Source organism: Gossypium arboreum, chromosome 4 (genome assembly GCF_025698485.1).
Source record: "Gossypium arboreum isolate Shixiya-1 chromosome 4, ASM2569848v2, whole genome shotgun sequence".
Classification (NCBI taxonomy): Eukaryota; Viridiplantae; Streptophyta; class Magnoliopsida; order Malvales; family Malvaceae; genus Gossypium; species Gossypium arboreum.
The window spans coordinates 7,967,954-7,995,277 of record NC_069073.1 but is presented as its reverse complement, the minus strand read 5'-3'; the positions used below and the strand labels follow the sequence as shown (position 1 = coordinate 7,995,277).

At 33.4% G+C, this 27,324-nt stretch overlaps 1 protein-coding gene and 1 non-coding gene across 2 annotated transcripts; both read right to left on the bottom strand.

Moving 5' to 3' along the window:
• Window positions 1-10,318: 10,318 nt before the first annotated feature.
• Window positions 10,319-12,801, bottom strand: LOC108458007 (cyclin-dependent kinase B1-2). Its single transcript, XM_017757231.2, has 3 exons — window positions 11,927-12,801; window positions 11,702-11,840; window positions 10,319-10,664 (listed from the first exon to the last, which is right to left on the bottom strand). The coding sequence occupies exons 1-3, from the start codon at window positions 12,616-12,618 to the stop codon at window positions 10,572-10,574; spliced, it is 924 nt and encodes a 307-aa protein (XP_017612720.1). The 5' UTR covers window positions 12,619-12,801; the 3' UTR covers window positions 10,319-10,571.
• Window positions 12,802-21,724: 8,923 nt separating this feature from the next.
• LOC128291952 (small nucleolar RNA R71) lies at window positions 21,725-21,830 on the bottom strand. Its single transcript, XR_008281936.1, has one exon. It is a non-coding gene; the product is annotated as a small nucleolar RNA R71 (small nucleolar RNA).
• Window positions 21,831-27,324: the final 5,494 nt, after the last annotated feature.

The window sequence follows — 27,324 nt, the reverse complement described above, 5'->3', positions numbered from 1 at the left end:
TGAAGATAAAAAGTCAGAACCCCAACAACGACGAAATCCTCCTCGTCGTTGGCACCCATCGGGCTGTGACACACATTCGCACCAACAACGGAGATGATTTTTTTATTCTAAATTTTGTCATGTACATTATCATTTAGTTTGTTAATTTTTAAGTTGTATTGTATTAAATTTTCACATCTATAATGTAATGGCGTAAATTCAATGTTATCGGAACAGTGGTTTCGTAACCACAAATCCGATTTAAAGAGAAATTTATTTCAATATTTTTGCTTGAAAATTTATATGATAGGAAAATCGTATGAAAATATTGATAGGAAAATTTTATCAATTTAGTGATTAGTTAGAAAAAGAAATTATTGAAGAAATTGGGTAAAATAAGGTATCGGGACCTCTATCTCGTAAAACCGAGTCAAAAATAATTTTATAAATATTTATGAAATGTTATTAATGTGGTATTAAAATTTCGTTAGGAAATTTTAATGTTTGTGTAGTCAATTAAATGAAAAGGACTGAATTGTAATAGGTGTAAAAGTTGCTAGAGTGATTAAATAGCTTATTAGTCTAATGAGAAAGGATATAAAAGGCAATTAGACCCAAAAGTTATTTGGGCTGGACGGCAAGGGTATGAAATCAGCAGAAAAATTGATAAATTAAGGGTAAAATTGGAATATTGCAAAATTAACTAAATAAAACTAGGACTAAATAGGAAATATCTAGATTTCTCTTCATTTCTCTTCAATTCCAGCAGCTAAAAACGCCATAGGAGGGTTCTCTAAGCTGGTATTTCATAATTTTTGCACCGAGTTAATCCTTACCTTTTTCTTGTAATTTTTGTGTTTCTAAGACTTTTACAACTAGATCCTACTATTAAATTCGTTAATTTTTTATTTCATGGATGAAATTTAAAGTCACCATGGTTGAGTGCTGTAAGTTTATGATGAAATAGAATGAAATTAAAGCTTTAATTTGTTTATGAGATGATTTTATTAGGCAATTTCAATGGAAATTGATTTTTGGGACCTAATTGTGAAAATGTTTGGAATTAAAGTCTATTGCTGAAATTCTGATTCCTAAAGGTTGTAAACTAGTTTAAGGTGATAGAATAAAATGTTAATTGAGAAAAATCAGCTCAATTGAGAGGCTAATTGAGTAGGGACGAAATTATCATTTATTAAAAGCTTAGGGGAAAAATGGTAATAAACAGCTTGCACTAAAACAGTTTGGACAGCAGCAGTAGACTAACTTTGAAAAATCACTAAAAATTGTAGGAATCGAATTAGAAGATGAAAAAAATATGGAATTAAAGCTTATTGAGTCTAGTTTCTCATAGAAGAAATATTGTAAGCAATGGATTTGTAAATTTTGAGATATAATAAATTTTGTGAGACAAGGTCAGAATGAATTCGGGTTCCCCTGTTCTGACTTTGAAAAATTATAAAAAATTTAATAAAAATAATTATGGACTTAAATTTATATGTATAGAATTCTGAATGAGTCTATTTTTAATAGAAACAAACAAGAACATCATTTGAATTCTGTATAAAGAGATAATTTATTTTTAGTGAAGAAGGGTCAGAACTGTTAGACAACAGAACAGGGGTGACTTTGAAGAATAAACTGTACTTATTGGCTAAACCAAAAATTCTTAAAATTTTATGGTAAAAATATATATGAGTCTAGTTTCAGGGAAAATTAACGTATCTTAATTTTGAGTTTCGTAGCTCAAGTTATAAATAATTTAGTGACTATGACTCAAGTAGACAGCTTTGAATGAACTATAAATAATAGTTGAATTATAGAGAATGTTGCATATGAACATGAAATGTATTAAATTGATAATTAAATTTATTTATTTAGATCCAGAAGATTCAAATATGAAGCTAGATCGAGGAAAGGAAAAAGTTCGGGATTAATAGATTTTTACTGTTTACAAACAAGTATCAAGGTAAGTTCGTAACTTGAATTATATTCTTAAATGCTTGAAATGCATGTTTTTGATATGAATATGATTTGAATGTTCATTATATGGAAATTTATGAAACATTGATATATTTGATAAAATGGGAAGAAATCCGTTTGAATGAAAGGAAAATTCGATGGATCTCTGAAAAGGAATTGACGGTAAAAGGATCTAGCCGGACGGGTGATCCTATCTGATATAGCCCTCTGAAGAATATGTGTAAAATGGATTTAGCCGGACGGGTAATCCAATTAGGTCTGAATTTAGCTTTGGACTGTAATTCGATCCAAGCTCATTAGAGTAATTGTCGTTGCAGGATTTAGCTCGGACTAGTAATCCCGCTGCAAGGTTGAGGTTCATGAGTGTGCTCTCTGAAATGGAAATGTGCGCACATGAATATGAATTGACGAACCCGGAATTGTACACTAAAAGTGTACCTCTGAAAATCCATCGAAATTCGATAAATTCAACGAGATAAATATGAAAAATAATAAGGGAATGAAAATCATGGTATTGATGAGTACATCAATCATGGTATATATATATATATATTATTGATACATGGAAATTATTGTACTAACTTGAATGTTGAGTTTGTGCATATTAGGGTAATAATGCATTGAATGGATATATGAATGTTTATTATATTGTATTGAAAATATTAGGTAAGTATAATTCTTGTTACATGAGCTTACTAAGCACAAAGTGCTTACCACTGCTTCCTTTTTCCCTGTTTTGTAGTGTTAAGAGCTCGGAGGTCGGATTTGGTGGGAGACACATCACATTATCAACCTCGGGATTTCGGTATATAAAGAAACTTTATTTTGGAAATCAATGGCATGTATAAGCTAACAAAGTAAATGTTAACGTGAAATGAATGTAAAGTTAGCCATTAGTATGGTTAACAAACCAGTTATAGATATGTGATGACGTTATCTTATATAAATGCATGAATCTATCGTGAAAATATGTTGAATTGAAAAAAAAAATTTAATTCGTAAACTCCGGTAATGCCTCGTACCCTATTCCGGTAATGAATACGGGTAGGGGTATTACATATAATCTACTTATTCACATTTGTTTTTTTTTTGTATGTTTATAAAAAAAATGAAAAAATTCTTTGTATTGTATTGTAATTTTACATTAATAAATTTACCAAAAATGAATAAATTGTATGTATTGTATTGTATCGTATTTTGCATTAATAATTTACTTATTTACAATTTATAAAAAGTGAATAAATTGTTTGTTTTGTACAAGATTGTATTTTTACATGAACAATATACTTATTTATATTTTATCAAAAATGATTAATTCTTTTTTTGTATGTTTATGAAAAATGAATAATTTTTTAAAATTTGATCCTCGCCTCAATGTTGCCCCAAAATGTGGACATATTGTCTTAATATGCCTTGAGTTCTTACAATAACTATATAACCTCGTTGATTTATCTTCTCCTAAATATCTATATTGTCGCGTATCCGACTAGATTTTGATCGACCTTTTGGCTTGCAATGCAACTTAGTATTTGGTAGCAATTCGAATTGAGTGCTCAAAATAGGCAACCATATATTTTCATTTGGGACCAGTGGGAATTCATAGTTATAACACCCCAGATCTAGCGAGTCTAAAGACTTGGGTGTATAGCAGTAAATAGTCTATTTAGCGTAATGTTATCCATCCAAAAGATTATTTTGGCATATATGTGTAGGCGTATAGTAACTACTACGTGAGTTAGTAAGAATTTGACTTCATGATATTCTGATATATTTTGGCATATATGTGTATTCGCCAAAGGTATAGTATGCCTGATTCGTTTGGAATACTGTGCTAGTTAGATTTTAAGTAATTTGGTTAGAAATCAACTAAACAGCCAAGCTGGATAATTGTGATCACAAGGTATTTATTAATATTTATTCAGGAACTATAGGCCATTAGGAAGGCAAGTTCTGAAATGTGAGAGACGATTTCTGAAAGGGTTATTCTTTATTCTTCCTTTTCCTTAAGTGGTATTTACTAATACCTTCTTTAAACCAGAATGTATCTTACATGGATGATCTAGAAGCTATGGTTCTTTTATGATCAGTGGTTACTTCGCATCAATGTGAGTATTTCAGCTTTGCATGATAAGTTCTAAATGAGTAAATCTATATGTGGTGATTGAACAGTAACACTATAGGTATAAGATTTCTGCATGAGATTGTCAGCGATAAATATGATAAGTAATTTGTATGTACAAGAGTAGTAATAGTGACATTATGTATCTAAGCAGTGGTTGTTGATGGTTTGAGATGAATATCTATATCTGAAGTTTTGAACTATAGTGAGTGAGAATCGGGTAAGTCTCTAATTTGACTCTTGCACATATATTGTTCATACTGAAGTATATATATATGAAAGTGATCAAAATGGAAACTGAAATCATGGATAGTATAGCATGAATATGATACTTATACAACTATAGGAATAAAGTTATGATTAGATTAAGATATAAGTTAGTCTGCTTGAAAATAAGTTCTATGGGATGTATGAAAAGTGTTATGGAATTATGAAATCTTGGGTCTAGGATGTATCTAGTTCGTAGAGTTCGTAAAGCGACTCAAGTCATTGTAATGCTAAATAAGGAAGTCCTTTGGGACTGTAAACATGAACTCTAATATGAAACTTTGAAGGAAAAATTCCATGCCCATGGCATACTCTAAAAAAGAACTAATGAATAACATTTTATCTAATGGGGTTCTCTGCATGTCCTAGGGTGATGATGGGCAAACCTCACTCAATGTGAGTTTAGGCAAATCTATATTGTAAACATGACAGTTTTGGGATGCTTATGTGACATCTTGTCAACCTTTGTGGCGTACTCTTAATGTATCACCTTTGTGCCGTACTCTTTATGGATCGTCTTTGTGGTGTACTCAAATTAGATAGCTTTAGAGTGTATTTTGTAATAAGGAATTATGGCACGTTCGGTATATCATTTGTTGGCCTCTTATGTATTTTGTAAAGCCTGCCGTGACAGTAAATAAGAGATTTTATATGATTGCCTGCATGGCATGCTCTGTTAGGTCTACGTGACGTGAACTATTAGGAATGTCTAGTAAATGTTGAATCTGAATGTCTATCTTTTTTGTAAAATATGAGTAAAGTTTTTTAGTTCTGTATAAAGTAAGGCTAAGATGATGTATGGATATGTTTTGGGTTAAGAGTGAATAAATCTTAAGGGTTTTCGTGAAAAAATAAATATGTATCTGTATGTTAAGAAGGGTATCTATCATAATGATATGTAAAAATGGAAAGTGAGTGGTATTGTATCGTCTTTTAAAATTATTATGAATCTGAGTTAATATGATATTGAGTTATGGGATTCTAATATAACATGATATGGAATTCACCATAATGGTCTATACAGTGATTTAATAGTATAGACATGTGTAGTACTGGATCAGGGTAGATCTGCTTACGAATTGATGGTATTAAATTTTGTGTAAATATTCGTCAAACATAAATGTATCCGCACGTGATAAATTTCAATAAACAACTATTTGAAATAAGAGTATGAGTTAAGGCATGGATTGTTGGAAGTGATTTTTTAGGGTAGTTATGTTAAGAAATTATTGCAAGACATACGAAATGTTTGGAAGGATTCGTCAATTAGTTAGATAAGGAAGAATAAGTATGACAAGAGAATGATAGTTGGTATATAAGAGAATGGTAAACTGGGGTGGTATCCTCCAAAATAAATGATGAAGAATAATTGGCACATAGTAGTTCCTACGAGATTGCAAAGTATCCATCAAGGTATTGTTATAATGAGCTCACTAAGTACTTTTGTACTTACAATATATGTTATTGCTTTTCAGGTACTTGAGAAGAGACTTCGCCTAGAGGGACGACGTTAGGAGTACGCCAAGTTGGTGGTAGAGTGGGCTATTATGCATACAATAGAGATATGGCTTAGTCTAGGAATACGCCTTTTGAGTCTATATTAAATAAACTTATATTTTGTAAAGATTTATATGAGTACGTTGTAATAAGATTATTTTAAATTACTTCACTTAATTTCATATAATAAATTTCTAATTAAAATGTCAAATAACATTCTTAAAGAATTAAGAAATTGTAAATTGTTTTCATAAATGGTTTAGCATTGTGTAGTAACACCAGAAATCCAGACCGGGTAAATCGAGTTGGGTTTGGGGCTTTATAAGACTTCTACACTTTATATATTCATTTTAGTTTGTACACTTCATCAACATACCTCATGCGATCCAAATGTGTCGAGGCACATGCAGTAATTGCATGTGCGCGTGAAAAACGAATGCTTCATATTTTCAACATTTGAGGTCTCTTGTCTCAAGTATACACGGTAAGGTCCCCTAATAATACTCTCATTGAGTCTATGAAACTCCATAACCCAAAACATTTTCTTTGGACACGAGTGACGCATTGCAAATATAGAGTTCGTTCGTTGTGTATTTTCTGTAATATCTTTCATCAATTCCTCGCACCAAATGTGTCTACTCGTTATTTTTCCAACATATTTTTCTGTATGCTTTGGAAACAAGGCTAATAAACAGAAATATATTTCTTTGACCACTAATGCTATCGGTAAATAACGCGTCCCCTTCAATACAAAATTTATACATTTTGCTAAATTCTTCATCATGTGCCCGTATCATAAAGCTCCATCATAAGATTGAGTCTGTTGTTCCTTGGATATCTCATAAAGGTATTCAACACCAAATTTGTTTATCGCTCGCAAATTCTGTAACATTCATAGAATTGATGTTAGACGAGCTTATAACCTTTCGAAAAATAATAAATAGTATATCTATGAATGTAAATAATGTGTTAAAGAGTTATATAGAAAATAATATTTACTATGTACCCAAGTTAATAACATATCGTTTCTCATAATCCTTGTGAAATCGGGCCATGTAATTTGACCCGATATGACGTATACAACATCTATAGTGTGCACGATCCCATAAGCTTCCACATTGATCATTTCTAGCTTGTATTCCGGGTGCCTTATAAAAAATGATACATATATCAGGTTGCGACACAACATGCCTTTTCAAGTTAGTTAAGAAGAAGTCCCAAGCATTAACAATTTCTTGTTCAACAATTGTAAAAATTATTTGCAGGATTTTTCGATTATTATTCTATGCAATAGTCAACAATAAGTGATGCTCATATCTCCAGTACATGAACGTGCCGTCAATTTTGACTAATGGTTTACAATACTAAAATGCTTCAATGCATGGCTTGAATGTCCAAAAAAGATGATGGTTTAGTACGATGACAATACCTAAGACGTAATGATTTAGTACCTTCAACCATTGCCACAAATCATTATATGATTTACCCCACTTGTTATGCACATTTTTTATTGTCTTCTATTTTGCAACTCATGCCTTGTAGTATGATATGGTGTAATCATACTCACTATGAATATCAACAATCAAAATTTTAACCATACGACAATGCCAAAGATCAAGTCAGAATCCAATTTCGGATGGTTTTATGACATACCTGCAGCAACACAAGTATTTCACCGTACGTAGAGAATATTAGATATAAGGTCATAATTCAATTTCGAATGATCCTGTGACATGCCTGCAACAATACAAATATGTAGATCTTAATATTTATTAATTGTCCAAAATCTCATTTTCTTTCTCACATATGCCATGATTTTTCATGGACATTTGCTATCAAACAATGTGCACTTTGCCTCATATTGTACGGCTCACGATTTTATAACATGAAAGTTAACCTCATACTTTATGCTAGTCGCTTTACTGCAGCAACAACAACATATTTGGAGAAAAACTCTATTCCAATTTGTAAACCATAGAAATTTGTAAAAGAACTCGTATACCTCAATATTTTATGAGGAAGTTCTAAAAATTCTAACCTATCTTCAACATCAAGGTCTACATTAAGCATGCGAGGTGAAGGTTTATATGTCGTAAAATCTAGATGGGTTCCTCCAACATTTTCCGAACCTTCACTGTTAAAACCACTCAATTGTAGTTAAGTAGTAACAACCTTTGGTTTAGAAAATAATACAGTTTCTAAACCATCTGACCTAGACCCCCGGATTGGATCATTATTGGTTTTACCTTCCTCTTCATTCTCAACCCTAATTGCATGTCCAAGGTTGGATGTCCCTTCGTCGATGTACGTTGTAGAGAGTACATCATTTGTTCTCGTCAACCTACTTTAAAACCAATATTACTTGTGGATTGCCCGCCTGTGTAACTTGATGACATGCCCACATAAATGTTTCCAACATAGAACATCAATGCTCCAAAGTTAAAATAAAAAACACTCATATAATGTCGTGTCAAGGTCTCCAAGTTCGGGTTGCTAACTAACCCCAATCGTAAGCCAAAGTTGAAATCGAGGGCTATAACCAAGGAGTGTCTTTCCACTGATGATTCTGACATTTCCTGGTACAAGCTTTATAACAATGCCATGAAACAATCACACAATTGTGTGATTAGACTTCCTGCTTCATGTTCCCGAAACAAATTTACTAGAACTATTGCTGAACTTGGACCACCTTCCTCGACATCAACGAATTGGGCATATAACTCTAGTATAACATTTCCACTAGACCAATACATATCAAGCATTGTTTCGACATCCATGTCGCTTTTGAGCTCAAATGTATCATATCTAACAAGTTTTATTGACTTTAAACAACTATATTTGAAGCTCAAAACTCTCCTCTAGTTTGAAGTTGAAGCTTTCCTTCTCATTCTTGATCGAAGCTCGTTCAATTTTATGCTCCAGTTGAAAGCCAATTCTACAGCTTGGGCTGATACAAAAAAGGTCCTAATTTCAGTTTCACAAATTTAAACGTTGTAATAAATAACGACTCTAATTCATTTACTCATCTTCGCAAAAAAAAAAAACATATTTCACATGTTAAAAACAAAAACATTATACAAAAAGTAAGCACTAATTAACCAAATTCAAATAATATTTACTAGAACTAATTTACTTTATTGTATCGATTTTTAAACTTCAAATTTTCAACATCAAATTATATTCTACTTATGAAAATTTTTAGTAAAAATTTAATTATGAAAGCATCTTTATATCAATCTCATTTTATAAAAAAAACTCTTCCAATATGAAACATAATTCCAAAATATGAAAAAAGATTGATCTTGACTAAACCTAATCATGGGTTCGAGTCAAGCCAATATAAAATTTATGGCCCAAGCCCAATCAACCTAAAATATAAACTTAAAATTCTGTAAAAATCCGATTCAAATTAAAAATACTAAACACAAGCCTAACTCAACCCACCGTTTTAAAATTTTTAAAATTCTGTTGATTAAACCCAAATTTTGTTTTAAATATGAGGCCTGAAATCAATGTTTCAAACTTAGAGCCCATTTTAGTGTGCAACCCATTTTTATGTTATAGAAAAGGAGCCCATTTTTTTTATTATTTTGCTAGTCCACATTTACCATAGCCTAATCATTTTAATCCCAATTTGAAGTCCAAAGCTCCGTTTTGCTCAATTTTAAAACTTCACTTAGCCGCATTGGGATCAATTTGCAACTAGGGTTTGAACCCTAACTTTCGACAAAAATGATTTAAATCCCTAATTTTGTTTTAAATTTAGCATATACCACTAATTTTCCCCCTTTTAACACCCAACTAGTTCCAACGCCCCACAGTGGCAAAGTCCTAGTAACAGAGTAAAGATTTACAATAAGCATTCATGTTGAAGTTAAAACGCCTATGATCTCACAACAATTTACTCACTAGGACAAGGATATATGTACTCACTAGGACAAGGATATATGTAACCCATAACAATACAGTATTTCATAGAGTTGAATCCCACGCCAATTCTTCTCTGAACTTTAAGATCCACCACCTAAAATACAAAAAAATTTATCTCGACTTAATTTGAGGGTTTCATCTTAAATTCACTAGCAAACAAAACTGAACATGCCATTTAAGGCATATATGTTAATATGCCACAGAACAAGCTTCAGATCAACTAATCTACCTATCTGGTGTCCTATGGCCTGCAATTGCACAATTAATTACTCCATCGGCAACTGCAACACATTCAGACAGTTGGAAACACTGAATCATTAATACAAGGCAGTTCTTTAGCACTGCCACTAGTTTGCTAGTATTAATCAATTAGACATCTACACATGCAATCGAACCAAAACTTTTACTGAGTCATTCAAGAACTTGAAAGCATTCCACTGCAACAAAAGTGAATAAAAGCAATTCACTGCCTGAAAGACATTTGAAGTTACCCGAAGATGCTCAATGAAAAGATTAAAACCGCATTAAATTAGATATCAAGAGAAGTTTCAAAGTGAACTGGTTGATATTTGTATCATTACAAACTTGTAAAAGGTTACACACGAATAAAAAAACAACTTGTCAGAGACTGTGGATCACCTAGTTGATGACAACTAATCTCCCGACACATATTTTGAAGCTCAGAAGTTGGTGCTTTAGAGTTTAGGCTCAAGGAAGCGAGCACCTAGTGAAAAGCAATATACCATTCTAAGCGAGAAAAGAAAAAATCCATATAATACTATAACCATACAATGCAAATTCAGAATTGGGACTTATCAAGGCTGTCAAAATAAGGATGATCCATAGCTGCTTTTGCTGATATTCTCTCTGCAGGGTCATATTTAAGCATCTTCTGCAATAACCAAAAACAAGAAGCTATTAGCCTCCAAAATGTGCAAGTAATAGAGAAGTAAATCAGTAAATCATGAGCATGAACTAAATGTTGTCATTGTCACAGACGGTAAACCCTTTTTATGTGTTATATCATTCCGAAATTATTTGGCAATGATCATGTTGTATGACTTGAAATTGGCATCCTTGCAAAAAGGCTAAGGAAATAGGAATTAAAAGAGTAAAAGGCACCAAACAGACTACTTTCAGTTCCTTCTTTTGCTGTGCATATACCTATCCATTAAGGTCAGTGGACATATAGAACTGATAAATTTCATGTATATCACTACTTGTTCCTTTCTATTCTTTAAATATTTGACTTTGAACATATGATCATAGATTAAAAAGCTTTTATTGACTTGAATCACTCTGACCATTGCTATAATCCTAGTATAACATGCAACGAAATTCCAAGTGAATTCTAAATAGCTTCGATGCTTTTTCTATCAGTATTCTCTACCCTCTTAGTCCTATTCACATGGCCTAAATGTTAATCATGCTAGACTTTATTTTTTTCTCTCAAAATTCTTCCCCATGGCAAGACTGCAATTGTGAGTTGAAGACGACCTGCACTTGGATAAGTGTCAAATACAAGTATTGTCCGACTCAAATATGCTTAGTTTTTTTTTTTTTTCCATGCATTTTGAGAATCATATGAATTATTCATACTATTGTAATGTATTTAATTTACTATGATTGTAAACTAACAATTTTTTTCACAATCATTTTGGATTTTTTAAATTAATCCATGACTATATAATTTGAACTTTTTGGGAGTTTGCTTGTTGGCAGCTTAATAGAAGTAAAAAAAAAATTCAACGGTACTTAATTTTCTTCTTAAACTCTAATATGTAGAATGGTTGCTGCTGAAATGAGACTATATCAACGGATATTTGTTTGAAACAAAGGAAGAATAAATCTACATTAGAAAACATGACTATATTATGATGCTTTGATTTGAACAGTTTGTTGATGTTTAGTAAAAGAATGAGGACTTACAGAGAGGAGATCAACCCCTTCAGGAGAAAGGGAAGGAACAGCGCGTTCCAAGTTCTGAGGCTCCCACCGTGGGTACACGTGCCAATCCCTTAGAGAGGTAACCCCAGGCCATTGCTTCTCAGTTGGGGTGCCCAGTAACCTTTTCAATTTTCACCCAATTAAGAAAAAAGAACGAGAAAAAGGGCGGTAGCTAGGAAGAGATACATTGGGAAGAAACAAATATACCTGAAAATGTGGAGCAATTGCTGGAATTCAGAATCCCCCGGGAACAATGCTTGCCTTCTAACCATTTCGGCGAAGATGCATCCAACAGACCACATGTCGACGGCGGTGGAGTAGTGAGTAGAGCCAAGCAGAACCTCAGGGGCCCTGTACCAGAGCGTTACGATCTCATGAGTATAGCTTTTGAGAGGAACAGTGAAAGCACGGCCAAGACCCAGATCTGCAATTTTGAGGATACCCTTTTCCTTGTCGAGGAGAAGATTCTGGGGCTTGAGATCGCGGTGGAGGACGCCGTGGCTGTGGCAGTGGGCGACACCTTTGCAAAGCTGGAAGAGAAAGGACTGAATGAGGGAAGGAGGAAGGGGCCTGGGGTTAGGACCCTTGCGATGGGAATCGATGAACTTCTTGAGATCGGTATCAAGGTACTCAAAAACCAAGTAGAGATTGGCCTTAGAGCCGCCGTTCTTGTTGGTGTCGACGTGCTCGACGCAAAGGAGACGAACAATGTAGAGAGACTGGGAAAGCATTTGGAGGAGGGAGACCTCACGGAGAGCAGTGGGAGGGACGCCTTCCTCGTCCATCTCAAGACGAGTCTTCTTGAGGGCCACCAATTGGCCGCTTGCCTTGTCTTTGGCCTTGTAAACCTTTCCGTAGGTACCCTCCCCTACCTTCTCCAGCTTCTCGTACTTTTCCATTTCGAGTTTTGGTGTTGATTTTAGGGGTAAAACCACTCAACCGCAATCCACAAATCTATACGTTGTTTCAGAGAGGAAAAAGAGAAGGGATCTGATCTGCTTTGTTCTGGCCCTTCGTTTGAATTTCAAACTTCATAAAAAGAGGGAGGGAAGCAAGACGCTCCCGTTTGTTTTTGTTTTGAATTTTAAAATATAGAAATTTCTTCTAATAGAACTTTATAAAAATGACAGTTTTGGATAATTACCATGTAAATCAGCCCAAACATAATTTGTATTTTTTTTAAGGTAAACTATTAAAATAGTTATTTTTATTTGTCCCATATTATATTTTAGTCACTTATATTTGAAATATTATATTTTAGTTATTGTGTTGTAACATTTTAATCACTGAGCATTAATTGTCGTTAACAATGTAATGGTAGGCTGACATGACATATTAAATCATCATTTTAAGCAAAAATTTTAGGTTAAATTATACAATTGGTCCTTATATTTTTTCTTTTTGAACAATTTAATTTTTTTCTTTTATGTTCTTTGAACTTTCCTCCTTTTTTTTCTTTATTTTCTATTATTCTCCTTCTTCCTCTGTTTTTCTCCTTTATCTATTTCTTTTAACGTAGTTTTTTTATATTTTTCATTTGTTCAAACTAGCCATTATACTTTTTTTTGAACAATTTATTTTTTTATTTTTTTATTTCCTTTTTATTCTTCCCGTTTATTTTTCTCTCTTCTCATATTCTTCACTGTAGAAACATAATTTTTGCCACCAAATAAACCAAGTCCTTTTTAACATCCTCAAAGTATAGAGGTGTGATTCAATGACGTGTCGGGTCAGGAAAATTAGAGAATTTTCGAAAATAGATTAAAAAGGAATTTGAGAGTAAAAGTATAGAAAGTAATTAGAGCTGATAGAAATTAGAAATATTTTCGGGATAGGAAAATTTGATTTGAGTTAATGACTAAATTGTAGGAAAATAAAAAGTAGTGGGGCAAAAATGTAAAATTAAAAAGTTACTTTAATAACATAGGAGTAGATGGAAAACAAGGAAGGATTAGGAAGAAATTTTACCAAATAAAATGTGATTCATGCATGGGAATTGTAAAGATGATAGAGGTTAAAATAGTAATTAGAAAAGTAATATTTTTATGGATAATAATTTGGGGTAAATTGTAAAGATGAGAGGTTGAAGGATTAGGTAGCAATTTAGCCATTTTTTAGTAAAAATCAAGAGATTTTTATTAGAAAGAGTGTAGAATAAGGAAGAAAAGATGAGAAAGTCTTCATCTTTCTCTTCCAAGAACATTCCAAGTTTCAAAAACCAATTTTGCAGCGAAAAGTTTGATGTGTTTAATTTGTTAGTAAATCGATAATTTATAATTTAAACATGACCGGTTATTAAATCAGTCTAGTTGTTTAACATTCATGCATGCAAATACTAAAAATATCCCAAAATCCAATCCCATGCCACAATTCATATAAAAATAATTACAGTCCCAAACAAATATAAAATTATAAAACTAATGATACTTATTTAGTAAAAATCAAGACGAGGCCTCCGAATGTTGAGTCCGAGCCCTAATCTTGCGGATTACCTGAAAGATGTTAAACTAATAGGGTGAGCTACTAAGCTTAGTGTGAAATCAATGAAAAATAAACAGTATACCAAAGACCGTAAAATCATTTATGAACACAGAAATATCAGATACAACAATACCACCAATCACCATATTATCAGAGTATACCATATCTCAGAATTTATGCACATGTACATGAATTTAAATGAAATTTTCCTACCCATCAATCCGCTGCACACCATATCAGAATGAGCTTTAGCTCATTGTGGTTAAACCATCAGTAATAAAAAATAATTGCAGTTATACTACCAATTAGATTTTATGGTTAAACCACTAGAACAGTGTTGCGGATAAACTGCCAGAACAATATACAAACAAATCGCCAAAACTCTGAACAAAACTCTAAAATTACGGATTTACCGTAATAACTCCAATAAATTGCGGATATACTGTCAGAACTCCACATATCTCTTCTGTCTTTGATCAACCCAATCCCGATGCAATGCATAATGTCTTTTTTTTATTATCAAAATAGCATAATCAAATACGGTGCAGTATAAAAGCAAGTCATATCATGCAATCAATAATTTAGAATAATGGCATGTTTTACAATCATGCAAACAAAAGATACAAAAAATAACAACATGCTTATCAGGTATACAATGAGGCAAAAAGGTGGCCATGTAAGTAAACACAACCAACATTTCACAACCGGCTAATTAAACAACCACCTTTACATTCGGTCATGCCCCAAAATAGCCATCCTGTTTTTGGCTACCACAAGCATTATGGTTAGGACATACACAAATAACATTATTTAAGTCACACATATAGGGTTTACAAATAATTAAGTCCCACTATAACACCCTTAACCCGTATCCGCTGTCGGAATAGGGTTGCGGAGCATTATCAGACTTATTTCATAATCAATCATACTTTTCACATACATTTTACAATTCCAAGTAAAAGTCATTCACAATCAATCATATAGTCCCTAATACGAGCCTACGAGACCCAAAACATGCATTAGAAGTGGTTCGGGACTAGACCGATAACTTAGGAAATTTATGGAAAACTAAGAAAATTTTTTCAAAATACAGGGGACACACGCCCATGTGGCCCGGCCGTGTGTCTCACACAACCAAAGACACGCCCATGTCACAGGCCGTGTGGACATTCGAAATGGGATCACATGGTCGTGTCCCAGCTCATGTCCAACCCCGTGTAAATCTCTGACCTGGGTCACACGGCCAATACACACACCCGTGTGACTAGCCCGTGTGTCCTTCGAAATGGCCACACACGCCCGTGTACCAGGCCGTGTGTTAGGCCGTGCCAAAACTGTAAGGTATACTGACTTATGCCACACGGTCAAGTCACACGCCCGTGTGCTGGCCCATGTGGAGCATACTGACTTGGTTTCTAATTAAACACCAAGGGACATACACGGCTAAGACATACGCCCGTGTCTTTGCCCGTGTGGACAAAAATAGGCTATTTGCCAAGCCATTTTGCTCACCCAAATTTGCATTCACCTACACAAACCAAATGGCATATAACATGGCATAAATAGGCATTCCAACCAATCTCAATCAAATCTAATTGATGCTATTTCCATACCAAGAACTATAATGCTCATAACATCATGACTTGCCTCTACAAAAAATACCAATTTCACATTCACAATTTCACCTTAATGATTAACTTTATACATACATTATCTTGCCTAAAACCACAAGCATACTAATTTATAATTTCAACCATTTGGTATGCATAATGCCAATTCACAACAAGCATTACATAGCAATTATCAACCACATAACAAAAAGCTATTTGCACATATATATACATCACCAAATATACCAAAATAAGCCAATCCACATGGCTATACACATAACCAAACACTTAACGTTTATAATGCCAAATCAAATGGCTATAACCACTACCAACATAAATATCATATTAACCACAACTCCTATACATGCTATATAACCAAAACATAGCTTGATAGTGTAATAAGATCCCCGATGACTCCTAAATCTGAGCAAGCTTCGATAATCGCTATAAAATATGAAAAAGTAAACAGAGTAAGCTATAAAGCTTAGTAAATTGGTATAGTAATAAACTCAACTTACCATACATACACAATTATAAAGCTTAGAAGCTTCTTATGTGCATGCGTTCGGTAATAGGTGGTCACTTAAGGTCCATACAAATAGACACCTGCACAAGTATAAATAGGCATCAATCACTTGCATCACTCACAAGAATATTCAACAAAGACAAATAACTAAAGGATTAGACACTTGACTCATACACTTATATCATATGAACACAAAACACACACGCATACATGCAACATTTACGAGCAATGACTTAAACATGCTACTACACTCACACACACATATATATATATCTTAACATGCAACATGCTATAAAACATAACAACATAAAATGAACAACACACCACACACATATAATATGGACATATGACTTAAACTCATGCATAAACATAAATAACTCATACAACACATTAAATATAGTGCAAGATAAAATTTAGAGATTAAATTAAAATGTAACTTATTAAAATAAGAAAAATTCATTGAAATAGTTAGCCTAATAATCAATAAAGCCTGTGAGATGTTTCATTTTTCACTTAAGCCCCTTGTGTTTGGGCCAATCTCGATATCTCTGAATGGCTTCATAACATGATGCGAGCGGAATCGCATCACCTCCCTAACATTAATAATGGTTAATTAATGACTTGATAAGTTACAAATAGGTTCCAAACGAGGCTTTGCTTGTAAAAGTTACAAAAGTATGTCACAAGTATAACCGCCTTAGAGTTAGTTCTATAGGAAAACTATCACGTAAAGAAATTATAAACTCAAACGATGGTTCAAATAAAAGTCTATTGGAAACTAGGGGCTCAAGTGATTCAAAGCAAACATATATCCTAAAAGCAAGGAACGCAAATAAAGCGGATTACAAAGAAGTAATCCAACGATAATTCAACTCGAATAAAGGGTATATGTAGGAAGATGGAATAGTGTTAAGTCCACTAGAGGGACATAGATTTGTTTTAGCAGTCTCAATATGGGACTGACTGTGAATATGCCAGAATACCATGATATGAAGGAATCAGCAGAACATATGCCACGAAATGGGAATTCAATTAGGAATGAGAAATAAATAGAAAGGTGGAGAATCCACTAGTATGACAGAAAGTCTAGGATGCACCATAGCATGACAGCTTGTCATAGGCTTGATTATGTAACAATCATTAATCGATCAATCTGCCAAAAAAGAAATATAAGAATTATCTTAGAGTTTTCCATTCCGGATGTAACATGAACGTCTAAGCCAAACAAAGAATAGGATATTTATTCCTTTTCAGTTGAAATCCTTGGCAAGATAGGTTTTAGTTATGATTTATGAAGGTATGCAAAGAAACTCACTAAGTTTACTGAACTTGCCAAAGTTCAATTTGTGTTTTAAATGGTTAGCGGAATAAGGGCCTTGCGAGGACGGACCGAGCCAGATTGAGTTAGATCAATGATCATTATCAGTATAATGGCATGCACATAGGAAAGGGTCTTGCCTCAGGGTCAAAATACTGTAACTAAATAATTCCTTAGAGTTAGGGGTTTTCGAGTTAGTAAACTATTATTTCAATTTAAGGCTTTGTTGTAAGAAATAATAATAAAAAGTAATAAAGTCCGTTGCCAAAATAGTTAAGTTTTAAATTTATCGTTAGAACGAACTTGATTCAGTTGTGACACTCTATACCCGCATTCGGCATTGAGTCGGTAAGGGTGTTACAAATTTAGTGGTATTAGATCATGATTTAGTCAGTCTTTTGGACCTAGGAATTGAAAATAGTACCCCTTAGGCACATGATGTTTGATTTGGCTAATCCCTTCGAGTCTTTATGATATAAAGTTATTATGTGCTGAATGTAGATATATTCACCTAAATTGGCAAATGGTGATGATACTTGAAATAGGCAAATCAAAAAAAGATACAAAGAGAATGTACTTAAGCAATACAGTGATTGAAAGGACAAATTTTTGGGAAAAAAATTTCATTAAAAAAAAGATACAACAGGAAATAAGTATTCTTATTTGCCAAGTGGGTTTGCCGCCTCAATAGTGTCTTCACTTCTTTTTGGCTAGCCCTTGAGAAGGAGTAGGAATGATTGAGCTAGATGCTTGAAAATAAGGAATGTAACACCCTCGCCCGACCCGTTCATCGGATCCGAGTGTAGGCATCACAACGGGACTTGGTTATCATTTATTCTGTAATCTTAATTTAAAAGGAGTTGTGTTACTTATTAATAAATTTACAACCATGTCTAAATCTTTATGGCAAAGTTTACTATCCAGTCTCTAGACTCTTAGGAATCTAAATAAATACAACATTATCACCCCCTTGACGAAGTCCTTAAAAGTGACCCCTACCCTATGTGCATGACATTTTTCTTTGATGCCCCTTGGCTTATCACAATATAGCTCAGTCCCTCCTTAAGATTTTTGTTCCGAAAATCTTGCATCCATATGTCACATCGTTTGTAAGTTCAAATAAACTTAATGAGTTTCTTTATTAATAAATACATGCCCCACCCTGTCGGGGTTCAATTAAATAAATGATAATAGAAACAAAAACTCCCTAATCTTAAAACATGTCTCTTGAACCCATATAGCAGACCATCTTAATCTCAATCCTATCCACGAGTGAATAGCTCATTGAGCAAATTTCCATCCCACCATGTTATTATCCTTCATTTGGCCCTGACAATCATTATTAACATCTCGCCATCTCTGCGAACTCTATTCTTTCCTTTACTTAAATTCTTCTTCCATTTATTCCCCATGTGGATTTTTTCTTTCCATATTCATGCCTTATTAATGTGGCATTCCAGCTTACCATTTCAAAGGCTTTTGATGAGTATTCTTAATCTATTTAGTCTAGCGGACTCCGTCCTCATCTTAACCTCATATGATTTATTCACCTTCTTTTCGTTAATATAACTAACCAGGTTTTACGCCATTCTGGCGGGCCACACTTTACTTGATTTAATTCGTAGCCAGATTACTTTCTTGTAATCTGCATTAATCATGTTACCTTTTCTCTTAAGCATAGTACAACCTTCTATTACAAACCGTCATGGCCTACAATATTTAGTCATTGTCACTATGTGACCATCTAGCTTCTCCAGTTTTTTTCCTTACCCTATGGTTCCTAAGGAACAAGCAATTTGGCTGATACCCTTACAGTAGTTTTTCCTTTAAAGAGGAATGGTCTTGGCAGATGACCTATCGTAATTCAATGTAACAGATTAAACTAGTTTTTGCACTTTAAAAGCTTGAACACAGGCATTTTGGTTAAGTTTTAATTACATTTTTGCAATTTTAGTTAAATCAAGTAAAGTGTGTAATTTGAGTTTTTTATTGATTTTAGAGGCCGAATGATGCCTAAGGGTATGCTAATATACTTTGTGAGTATGCAAGAGACCATTAGAAGGTATGCTAACTTGATATTGGTTACTGTGTTGTAACACGGAGCACTGAATATCGCAACATAAGGAGTAGAATAGAAGAATTTCAAGACTGCCTTCGGTGTTGCGACACAGCCTGACGATGTCGCGACACACTCTTGAAGACACCCTGAATATGAGCATACGACCTTCAATGTTGCAACATAGGACCTGGTGTGTCATGACATCACCTCTATAAGGGAAATAATTACAAGCTAAGGGCATTTTGGCCCGCACAATCAAACATTAAGCACGAGGACGACAATTGACCTAGGGTTAAGAACGACAATCATTCTAAAGTCTATAAATAGGCTTATTTAACACATGTTATAAATAGTTTTTACATTGTATAATTTTCTTCCTCGTTTTAGTCTTTTAGTCTTTCGCTTTTCTTAGATTTTAGGTTTATTTTAGTTTTCATTCTTTTCTTTATGAAAGAAATTAGATTTGTGATACGTGATCAAACTCTGTGAGGATTCAATATTTTCTATTAATAAAAATCAAGCTTATTCTAAACCTTATATTCTTGAATTACTATTCATGTCTACTCTTTCTATCAAATTTATATTGTTTACAAGATCCATAAGGAACTAATCCTCCTATGGGAAATTAGCGAGTGGAGGTATGATCAATTAACTGTTTTGTAGGGTTCTCTTAATAGATCAACTGTCTAGAAAAGGAAGAACCTAAACCCTAAGCCTAACAACCCTAGGAAGTCATTAAGGTGAGAATTAACCCAAATTTGGTATAGCCTATTAGTGAACACCTTTACCCTGAATCGGTCTGGTCTGTGAGGTCGAGAGATAAGTAGTTCTTTCTAACTCATTATTCTAATGGAAGTTCAAAAGATCCTGCTGGAATATCAACTAGTTGATTGAACAAGAAAACCTGAATGGACAGTTGGTTACGAGTACCAAAACAAGCTAATTACCCCTGCTCAGATTTGACACATCCTGTTATTTGATTTCTCATTATTTCTTTATTTCTTTTCTTTTTCTTTTTATTATAATTAATAATTTTAAAAATCTTTCTTTTTATTCACTCATAATATAATTGACTTAAAGTACTAATTAGATCTATTTATGCTTAAATTAGAATTAATTTAGTGTTCGCCTCTCTTGGGTACGATCCTCGTAATACTCATCTACTCCGTTGTAACTATATTACAACCTAACCCATGCACTTATGGACACCGCTTTTCACATATTTTGTATAAGATTTCTACTCTGAACTTTGGTACGTCTGAAAGCGGTTAAGTTTTTGACGCCGTTGTCGAAAAGGCAACGTCAATAATTTGATTTTAATTTTTGCATATTGATAGAATAATTAGGAAATTCTTAGATTATAGATATGATTTTATTTTCGTATTTTTACTAATTTCTACTCTTTGGGTTTAGTGTATGACTTTTAGTAAAGGAACACCTATAAAGCCACTCACAGATCCAGAAAGAAACATTCGTAAGAATCGTCGACAACAATAATAACAACAATAAATATAGAACCAACCACTTGCTGTAGGTAATTTACCATCACGAGTAAATCCAATATTTGATGAGGCTAACAATAAAAAGGAAGACCTACTACTACCACCACAACTACTCGCAAACATTAATATGGCGCATATAAAAATGACTCTGAGGGAGTATGTGCTACCAAATATGGATATGGTTCAAGAGAGTATAACGAGGCCAACTATCATGGCTAATAACTTTGAGATCAAACCAGTTATGATCCAAATGATCTAGAATAATTTGTAATTTCGAGAAACGATGATAGAAAATTTGAGTCAGCATTTAAAATGGTTCCTCCAACTTTATGACACTTTCAAATATAATGGGGTCACTAATGGCGCTATTCATCTTCGATTATTCCCATTTTCATTAATTGATAACGCATTTTCTTGGTTAGATTCACAGGCACCAGGATCTATCACGACATGGGACAAAATTGCAAGAAAGTTTCTACAAAAGCTCTTCCCAATTAACAAGACAGTCTAGCTAATAAGGGAGGTTTTTATGTTTAAACAGTTAAAGGGAGAAACTTTTCACGAAGCTTAAGAGCGTTTTATAACGCTGATTTAGAAATGCCTACATCATTGATTACCCAAGTGATTACGACTGTAATTTTTTTTTTTTTACAATGGGTTGGATGTATACGCAAGGTTAGGATCATATTGAGCGAATTGAGGTGGCTTAATGAATCAAATGTATGATGATGCGTACGAATTAATAGAAAATATGGCAATAAATTGCTATCAGTAGCCAACTAAACGATATACATACTGCTAGAGACCATCTACGGTGAAAGTTGTCTAGGAGGATGATAAATATCAACAGTTAGTGGATAGAATTTATTTCCTCCGGATATACTAACATCCAAAGTGTGAATACTGCAACTAAATATATAGATTTAAGGCAGTGTCTACAAGTATACGGGTCAGGTTGTAGTATAGTTTTACAATGAAGTAGGGAAGTACTCCGAGGATCGTACCCAAGGGAAGTGAGTACTAAATTAAAGTTAAATTAAATGCAAATAGAATTAATTAGTAGTTTAAATAAATTATATTACAATAAAACATAAAGGAAACATTTTTGGGGTTTTTATAAATAAAGAATTAAAAACTGTATAAATAAAATGGACTTCGGAAAACTAATTTCTAAATTCAATCAAATGAAGATATGGGTGATTAACTTGCTTTGGTGATCATAATTAATTCATATTTCATGTCTTTATTCAATAAACTAGTCGTTACCCTAGCAGGATCTTCTGATACGTCTACTAGAATAACGAGTCGACAAGACCTACCTATCTTTCAACCTCACAATCCAGATTGGTTCGGTGTTAAGGTGTTCACGGATAGGCCATACCAATTTTGGGTTAATTCTCATCTAAATAACTTCCTAGGGTTGTCAAGCCTAGGGTTTAAGTTCTTTCTTTTCCAAACAGTTGATCCGTTAAGAAATCCTTACATAGTAATCAGTTAATCACACCTCCGCTCACTAATCCCCCATAAAAAGATTAGTTTCTTATGGAATCCATAAACATAATAAACTTGATAAATAAGATATGGATAAATAATAAATCAAGAATAAGGTTTAAAAGAATCATGATTATATTTGATTGGTGAAAGTGCAGAAATCCATAATAGTTCGATTGCGTCTACAAATCAAGTTCTCCAAAAAACATGAATGAGAAGAACTGAAAAGAAAGCTAGACCCTAAAAGAAGGAAAAAAACTAAAAACTAAATTACAAAGAAAAACTTAGAATATCAAAAGATGTTCTTTAACACGTGTTTAAGAGCCTATTTATAGAGTTAGGGTTACTGTCCTCTTCAACCCTAGGTCAGTTGACGCTCTCATATTAACTTTTAATTGTGTAGATCGAAACACCCCTAGCTCGTCAGTGTTTCTCATACATGACTGATGTCGTGAAACTCTAGTACTTATGTTGTGACATCGAATGCAGTATGCTCAGGTTTACGGTAGCTTCAGAGGTGTGTCGCGACATCCAATGGTTGTGTCGCGACACAAAAAGCTGTTTCAAGATTCTTATATTTTGCTCCCTATGTTGCGACATCAAACTTTCTATGTTGCAACATAGTGACCAGTATCGAGTTTATACATCATCTGATGGTCTTCTAAACACTTACTGAGTACATTAGTTCACCTTTAGGCCTTATTAGACTCCTTAGGTCAATAAGAGACACCAAATAAACTTTTTTATTGGATTTAAACTAAACTATAAAAACTTAACTAAAACATCATGAAGATGTTTATATTCAAGCTCTTCAAGTGCGAAAACTAGTTTAATCTGCTACGCCGAATTACGGCAGATAAAAAATCAACTGCATAGAGTCTAGGAATAGTGCACCATTTATATGGAGGGGACAAACCACTCTTCCACTGTATAAATAACACAACTGAGAATGTGAATCACATTAGAAATAGGGGTGTAAACCATTATTTAAACACCTATAATCCCAGATGGAGAGATCACCCAAATCTGAATGGGGAGGAAACCAATGAGGAGGTAGTAGTTCTAATCAAGTCAAAAATAATAACTATCAACCTCCTTATTTACATAAACCTCAAGAAAGGGCCAATCCAAATAACCATACTGTATGTGGTCAATAATTGGATCGAATCGAAGGGCAAATGCAATCAGTGAAGACTGAAGTGAAACAGGTGCAGTCTGAGTGCACCAGTTCAGAAAAAATATTGACTAAGCTAGAAAATTATTTGAGCCAATTAATAAGCATGATGGGACCTATTAAGAGACAAATTGACATTGGCATCCTTAGTAACACTAAAATAATCCTTGAAGAGAAGGGAAGGAGCAAGTGAAAGTAATCACGCTCTGATCAGGAAAAGTGCTGAGTAGCCCTAATAACGAGGTAAATAAAGGGAATACTGATGCTGATGATCTTCAAGAAGAACCTTTAGAAGCTGATGATGAATTAGAACCAGACTAAGTAGTCAAACCAATAGTTAAACGAGAGAGAGAGACAATTGAAGAACCTACCATTGCAAAGATATTGTTCCCTTCAAGGTTGGAAGAAAAACAAAAATAGAATGAAAACGAGTTTGTAAGCTTTCTAAACTTGTTTAAAACATTAAATGTTAACCTGCCTTTAATTGAACTAATTGAGAAATTCCCTAAGTACATTAAATTTTTAAAGGAAATCATGTTTAGGCGTAGGAAAATTAAGGTAGGTGAACAAGTTAACATGAATGCTTTCTGTAGTGCTATTATCTCTAGACAGGTTCCCCAAAAGCTGAAAGACCCGGGAAGTTTTACAATTCCAATAGATATAGAGAGTATTCATTTCAATAGAGCCCTATTTGATTTAGAAGCTAGCATCAATTTAATGCCTCTATTAATATGTGAAAAACTCAGGTTAGGGAACCTCAAGAACATGTAAATTACACTACAGTTGGCTAACAGATCTTCAGTGCATCTGAAAGGAGTATTGGAAGATGTGTTAGTCAAAGTATGCAAATTTATCATTCTGGAAGATTTTTTAGTTTTAGACTTTGAAGAAGATCGAAAGATGTCAATTCTGTTAGGTAGACATTTTCTAGCTACTTCAAGATCTACCATGGATCTGGAGAAAAATGAATTAACCATGAAGATCAATGGTGAAATAGAAATTTTTAAATGTGGTCACCAACAGAGTGAGGAAAATAAAAGGAACTTAGGGGAGCATTGTAATGAATTATCTATCTCTAACCGTAATAATCCCAAATCAAGGGACATACTTGGTTGGTAATAGCAAGTACCATAACACATAGGAACCCAAATTTTTTCTCATAAGATTTTAAAAAACAGGTTAGATAAAAATTGTAAATGAACTATTATGTATGTTTTCTAGATTCCTTGGAAATGGAGAAACAAAGCTATTTTTCAAGAGCTTACTCCTTCTGCGTGAGAAATCATCACATATGCAAAAATTTTGGTTCAATATATAATAAGGGTAATGGAGTCATAGGTAAATCAGGTTTCTAGAGGTCCAAGGTGGATGCAATGGTGTAAACCCCCGATGAGAGTTCGTATCCTCATTATGGATGGTGCAATGAGATCAAGCTTATGCTTGAAAATGATAAGGGGTTTATACGAAATGATAAGAGTGATTGGGTTTGAAGGTTTACTTTGAAGATCGGTATAATTGATAGTCTTCAAGTAGAGTTATGGGGTGTTTGTAAGAGGTTTTGGATTGTTAGAGTATGCCTAAATACCAATCATGAGATGATTGTAATTACATACTCGTTTTACCTTGTTGTAAATATAAGGCATTCCCATTGTTATTTCAGTTTTTTTTTCTGTGTGTAAAAATAAACTGATTAATAATAGAGTCTTGAGAATAATATGATTATTCTTAAAATGTATTTAGTCAAGTATTATTGTGGGTTTGGACAGCAATAATAAATTGAGACTAATGTGTAGTTGATTGATGACAAAGTGTTGTCATTTACATAGGGATGTCAAAATCAATACATGAGTATGCGTTGGAGAACAACATATTAGACTGACTCGTTGTGAGTATGTTTCTTGGATTATTATGTAATAATCACAACATTGTTCATGGTAACAAATATGTATTTGATCCTCAAACTTGAGATCATCATTATCCTAACATCGTGAGTCGTATATTTTGATGCAGTCAAACGTTTACCGTAACAAGTTATACTATAAAGACTGATGGTGTATATACCACAATCCATGTAGTTGGATATGATTGGTCAATATAGGAATTGTCCCTTCTACATAATGGGAGTAATATCTTGAGCCACTTGATGAAGTGAGATTAGAAATGCTCAGTCATGATCAAATAAGTTGATATGAGATATCACACTTATTTGTTTATTGTAGTCTACTCAGAATATCAAGAAATATGATATTAGACTATACAAGTGTGGCTATTCCATGACTTGTGTCCAATCTAGATATAAATGTTAAAAGGATATAATACTTGAAAAATTTATCATAGAAAAGGTTATATCGAATCACGACTTCTTATAACTTGTGTAGCAATGAGTGGCATATAGCAATACATCATTGCTTGTAACATTAGAAATGTTCTAGTATTACTATTAATGTTATAAGAGCCTACAGTGTCACACCCTATGGTTAAAGCTAACAGACTTTACGCAAAATACGATGGGCGTATATCATCCTACATACGTCAATGGTGGACAGTATCACCTGGCAGACACGATTCGCAAGTACTTTCTATAACAGCCCATTTTTAGCAAAATCGAAACAGTGGTTTCAGGACCACAAATTCGAGTCTAGAAGGAAAATTATTTTAATATTATTTCATGGTTGCAATATGATTGAAATATCGTATAAAAATTTTGTTAAGAAAATTTTACCAATTACATGTTTAATTGATAAAAGGACTAAATTGCATAACATGCAAAAGTTGAATTCTAGTAGCTAAAGGGATCAAATAGCTATGGAATTCAACATTGGAGGTTCTTATATGGAAAATAGACCATTAAGAGGAGTTAGTAGATAAGTATGATGATTCATCCTTGGAAAATTTATTAAAGAAAAGGACTAAATTGGAAAGTAAAAATAATAAAATGATTAAATAATGAAAATATCATCATATTTTATCATCTTTCCCAAATTAAAAACATGGAAACCCTAGCCATGAGAACTTGAGTTCTAGAAAACTTATTTGGCTAAAATAGATCCTGATAGACCAAATACGGAGTTAGATCGAGGAAAAGATAAAGTGTCAGATTAGTAGATTTTGTGTACACAACACTTGTTAAGGTAAGTTCGTGTAACTAAATTGTATATTTATATATTTAAATTGAATGTTGTGTATGTGAATTGTGTAATTGCTATGTATGAAATTAATCATATACCTAACGATGATTGATAAGTATTAAATCTCGTTTGGATAAATGAAATTTGATGGATACAGGGTTCCCGTATTGGTTGTGTTCCTGCATGTATTGCGGACACACCATAACTTGAAAAAGTGTCTCGTTATTAGCTCTCATGAGCTTCCGGTTATATGGTTCTTGCAAGCTTCCCATTAATAGCTCTTCAAAGCATCCCGATTGGTTGTGATCCTATATGT